The following is a 5811-nucleotide window of genomic DNA, read 5'->3' as shown; positions in this document are numbered from 1 at the left end:
GGTCATTCCCCTGGGAAACTACCCTCAATACCCTTCAGTTGGCTTATTTTCTATCAGATATCAGATAGATAGATGGATAAACAAACACTAAAGACAAATGACAGGCCAGAATTCCAACTATAAATCTAAGCTATCTGTTGCTTTGTCCTAAATTCTTCTGTGGAAGCTGTTTTGGGAAAATTATGAGGATGTGGATCCACGAGAGAATGATAGGCCCTCTTGTCCTTCGCCAAGCATTTCCCCACATAGCTTTCGACAAAACAAAACATACTATGAAATATTTTTAAACAATGTGAAGTATGTAATTTAAAAATCGTAAATTATTACTTCATGTAAACCAAGGAGGGTATCTATTAATTATTCAATCACAATACATAAATTGGTACAATTTGGTGTGGGATTGTCAAAACTTACTGCTTACTCGTAAGGCTAGGGTGTTAACATGCTCAACTAGTGAGACCACTGTTTCAGGCCAATGCTTCTAACGTCAGAACATGTACTGTACATACGAATTCCTCCTCGGTTACAATGATCGTTCGAGCGAAATTGAAACGACTTACCCTTTATCTCTTCAAGGATGACATATAGAAACCCTGCAACAGCATATGTGACGGTGGCCACATTTTAGTTGCCATCTCCAAATTTGTAATTAGTTCTGTCACTTGAGATGGCAACATGTAAACTTCATCTGTTTGATTCTTGGTCACCCACTCTTCTACTTTTCTGTAACAAGTATGATCTCAGCCAAGGAGCTTTGAAATGGATGGGACAGAAGTCATTGGTAAGATGTGCATGAATTGAAAGAAGAGGAGAAAATACCACAGGAACATGTGGCATAGGATAACGTTGAATCAGATAAAGTAACAACAAATCTTGTCAATGACTTTCTTATTTTCGGTAAGTCCTACAAGATTTATCTAGATAACCTTTAGTTGATTTTTAATATAAAATGCAGTGCCTAGCTTCTTAAGGATCCACTTGGCCTTTTATATGCAACATGGCAACATTTTGGAGAGTGTTCAAAAACGATTTCTTTTCAAAACGGTAGCAACCATCTATCTAAAACTTTCGAAACAGTATACCTTTTTCAAAATCATCTCAGGATGTCAATAATTTAGTATTTCATGCCAGCTTATATTTAGCTATGGCAACTACTTATAGTATAGTTCTTGAAACCCAATTGATGAACATATATAACTTGTAAGGTCCAAAAGCTTGAACACCAACCTCCTCCCCACCCCCTCAGCTTCCCCTGCCCAGCATAAAGGCGGAGATAGAGGGAAGATAACCTATAATAATATGCAGAAGGCACGAAAAGACAGAAGAAAAGACCAGCTAGAGTAGAGAAGCAATCACCTGGGTTCAAGTTCCATGTCCTTGATATTCGCAGAGAATAATAGCTTGACAATCGGGTACATATTGATCTTAGCAGCTGGTTCCATATCATGCATGCAACATCCACTATAAGACCAAGCATTTGGGTTTAGGAGAACAATTTGTGAAAGTGGACTTTTGGTGTGCATATCTCTGACAACAGTCCGAAATGATAGTTCATCTTGTGCAGCTTCAAGCAATTGACGTGTAAACATCCTTTCCAAAGTATAGTTCCTGTCTCCCAGAGCAAGTGTATTAATACGTCACAAAATCAAAGTCAATCAATCAATTGTCCCTCAATTCCAAACTAGTTGGAGTTGACTATTCGAAAATTTTGTATATCCACTCTACTCCGTTTGGGCATATTTCATTCCAACACAAATAATCCATCTCCTAAGGTAAATAAGGGGTTGAGTAAAACTAGGAGTTGTCTTAACGTAGGTCTCTAACTAAACGAAAAAACACTCATGATAAATACCATACATAATATGTAACACAACTAAGTCTCAATCCCAAATAATTGCATCAGCTATCTGGATTATTTGCATCCATTGTGTACTGTCCTTAGGTTGATATTGCTTCTCAGAAATTGTATCCCTCCCTGTAATTTTAAGTCTGACTAGTCTCTATAACACCTTCAATCATCAATGTCACACCTTTAGACTGGTGCATTTGGAGGTCAAAGTAGAACCTGACCAAACCATCTTCTTTTTTTTTCTCAAGACTCCTCTTACCTACCTTGCACCTGTGTCGGATGTGATCATTTTTAATCTTGTCAATTTTAAACTACATGCATCCATCTAAACATCGACATTTCTACACACTCGTCTTGTGGATATTTTGGGCCGTAAAGGCCCAACATTCAATCTATAGATCTTGTCTTTCAGTTGTTAGGTATCTTCCTTATGCATAGCATATCAGTAGTGGAAATAAATGAAAGATAGAGGAAATAAGGTCTATCTTAAGTACATCTCTCTATCAGGGTATAGCCTATGTCGACTCTCAGACGAGCCAACATCTTACTTATGCCACTAGAAAACTGTTTAGCATTTACTACGCTATTGACAAAGTTACTGTTCTCATGTCTTTTCAGCTCTCCAAAGAAAGAAAAAAAGACAAATCAACTAACATGGAAGTTAATGGGAGAAAATGTCAAGAAACATATAACCTAAAAGACACATTGATTTTACAGGATCCATATGGTTTCAGGAACCACGAGTTGGTAAAGAACTTTGAGTTTAGATGAAAAATATAAGAGAATGTCCAAATTACAAGATAAATTAAATATAGGGGGGCAATGAAGGATGGCTTACCTAAATGGATCATTCAACCCACAAACAGGCAAACAAGTAGATATGTTATATTTGTATAGCCGAACTCCATCATCCAATGGTGCATTATCACTGGAGCAAGGATATGATCCAATAAGAGATGAACATTTAGGACAGAGAAATTCAATCCACTTAACATCATTGGAAAGATTGGAAGGTCTCAACATAAAAGCATCCCCAAGGCAGCCTTTAAGAAATATTTTCTGCTTATCTAAGAGTTCAATATTCATTTCATATTCTTTCTCCATTTCACATAGATTACTCGTACAACAGCCATTGTTCTGCTTTCTAGTGTGGCAGTTTGCCTCTGAAGAAATTCCAGCCAATGACTGCATTTTGTCTTCATCCTTCAACTGTAAAGGCATGCAGGTTGAACTATCACCATTTAACACCTTTTCAGCAACTTCATTGTTTTGTTTCGCCCCAATATTTTCTTCTATAGGACGAACAACGCTAATCTCATCAACTCCCTCTCCTGCGCCTGGATAGTTGCGGCATACCTTTCTTGATTGTTCACTTTTGCAGGGTGCATCTCTGGTTAAACAAGTCGTCTCGGCTGAATTGACCTGAGAATGATAAGTTTGGTCCCTATTCGGCTCAGGAAATTCACATCCAATGAGGTCCTCTTTGCATATAATAACAGATGCGCCAGTTATAAGGCAAACACCTGTTGTACAAGAATATGACTTTGCAAATTCCTTGACCAGCTTTTCACTTATACCACCAAACGAGCAACAACATGTCCCAAACCAATTGTCTGCAACATCTTGCCAGTAAACTGATGGCATCTCGTTAAATAATCTGCTTAAAGAAATAAATATTAGAGACATGCAATGGCGTTCAAGTAAAGTGAGTAACAAAATTGTCTGCCCGACTGAGAGAAAGAAGAGTTCTACCTGATAGCCCTGGTTAACTTAGTCGAGCAACTTCTGCAGTAAAAATGGACTTCCTCCATAGCAGATAAGTTCTTCATTTCTAATCCAACAAAGAAGAATTATTAAGAGGGAAAATAAATAAATGAGAAAGAAGCTCAATAAGTGCCAGAATTTAAATAGTGGTAGAGTCATAGTGTATGTCAAGCAGTGATCACATTTATATGCCTAAAACATCCAATCAACAGCAAGTTGATATGCCAGTTTCTGCATTACAATGCAGCAGTTCATCAATGAAGGTATACATAAACATATTAAAGGAGAAGATATAAACCATAATAAAACTACTTTAATATTGCTGTCTATTTGTTTTTCTTTTTGTCTTAGTCCTTCACATTCTTTTAACAAGTGGTTAGCGCATGTTTTAGAACTTTGGGGCTGTATTTTCTACTCCATAAAGTGATTCAATAGACTACGACGTTACATTGATCAAATATTGCAATTTTAGTCTTGCTAATTACTAAAATCCCTGACAAACATACAAAAGTAAATTCTTGATAAGCTCTAAGTGTTACAAACTATTTAATTCAAAGGAAAAGTTTTCAAATTTGTCCTCCCACCCCCCAACCCCCACACGCAAAGTCCCGCTCTCTCTTCTACAAATTGACCACCTAATTGGACTTTCACGAAGGTAAGAAAAGAAATTTTATAATTTGTTATTATACTCGAGTACGTTGGAAATTAATTAAAACAGTAGCTAAGAGATGTAAAAGGTGTAAGATATCATATAAATGGTGAAAGGGTATAAAAATGCTACTTTTTTTGTGAGGGCGGCTTCCATGCAACTCGATTGTTCCACTAGGCACTTATATCCTTCCACCAATATAGGTATAGGGTATGTCCTGCTCACCAAGGATTGGGTGTACAAGAAGAAATCACCAAACAATTCGTTTGCCAACGCTTCGATCTCCTAGTCTAATTCCAACTTCACCACTAGGCCACATCTTTGGTGCAACATAAAAACATTATATTAATTATAAAGAGTACTCCCACTTTCCCAATTATTTTGGAGAGAAAGTACATATACTCCCCTCGCTTCCAATTTATGTGGCACATTTCCTTTTTAGTCTATTTTAAAAGGAATTGACACTTTTTATGTTTAGAAACAATTCAACTTCAAAATATATATTTTATCTTAATGAGATAATTTATAGTTATACACAAATTCTAACATTTCTTTCTTTTTTAAATATCGTATATAGTCAAATAACATCACATAAATTGGGACCGAGGGAGTAATCTATAAAGAGAATACAATATCATAAATATGACAAAATATGTTGTTTTGACTTTTAAATATCGTCGAAATTTTCATTTAAGAAAAAAAGCCTCTCCCTTTAGCGGCGTCACAATGTGTATCAGCCAATCACCACTAAACATCCAAATTCGTATATAAAAAATCGAAATTAAACTAAACAAATCAAATTTAAATAATAAAAAAGGCAAAGAAAAATGGCTAACCATAATTCACGGAGAATGGAAATAATGTATCTGAGGCCCGTTTTTCTTCCGGTTCGGATAAATCCAAGCCCGACATGAGCGGATGATCAACAGGAATAAGAAGAGAAAATTTAACTTCAATATGATCATCGAACGCTCTAGAATGAACCGGAGATTCCGGGTCAATTAAGACCCGAGGAACTGGAACCCTAATTAAAGTCTCGGGTTTCAGTTCCGGTTCGAAGAAGCTGATAGTGAGCAAAGATTGCTCCATAGATAAGTTGATACAGATATTGTTGCATTGAGACGAGGGTTTGATATTGGGATTGAAAACGATTAATCGGAGAGTTGAAACGTGAGATTGAGCTTCCCATGTGAATCGCCATTTGCTGCTAGGGTTTTCAGAGGCGGGAAAGTTGAGTTCAGATGAAGACATGTTTTTGATCGTTGATTTGATTCCGCGGAAAATTGAAATTTTGTTGTCTTTTTGGGCGTCTTGTATGGATTTCATTAAGCCAAATGGATAAATATTGTAAATATTAGGGGGAAAGACACGAGTACGTGTAAAAGTGAAATTATTTACCCTGCCCTACCCATTAAAGAATTATACCCACTAAATAATTACAATTTACTATCTATTTAATAAATAAACGGGAATATCAAAATAACTACTCACGCTTAATGCCCTACCTATAAAAACGCAAAAGCTGCTCAAAATTTCAGAAAATCAGCGC

The 5811-nt window shown here is 36.4% G+C and overlaps 1 protein-coding gene across 1 annotated transcript; it reads right to left on the bottom strand.

Moving 5' to 3' along the window:
* Positions 1-298: 298 nt before the first annotated feature.
* Positions 299-5576, bottom strand: LOC104227770 (uncharacterized). Its single transcript, XM_009780084.2, has 5 exons — positions 5099-5576; positions 3602-3680; positions 2688-3506; positions 1357-1608; positions 299-723 (listed from the first exon to the last, which is right to left on the bottom strand). The coding sequence occupies exons 1-5, from the start codon at positions 5511-5513 to the stop codon at positions 564-566; spliced, it is 1725 nt and encodes a 574-aa protein (XP_009778386.1). The 5' UTR covers positions 5514-5576; the 3' UTR covers positions 299-563.
* Between the last annotated feature and the right edge of the window lie 235 nt (positions 5577-5811).

The sequence above is a fragment of the Nicotiana sylvestris genome, chromosome 9 (assembly GCF_000393655.2).
Source record: "Nicotiana sylvestris chromosome 9, ASM39365v2, whole genome shotgun sequence".
NCBI classification, from domain to species: domain Eukaryota; kingdom Viridiplantae; phylum Streptophyta; class Magnoliopsida; order Solanales; family Solanaceae; genus Nicotiana; species Nicotiana sylvestris.
This window is presented reverse-complemented; position numbering and strand designations above follow the sequence as displayed.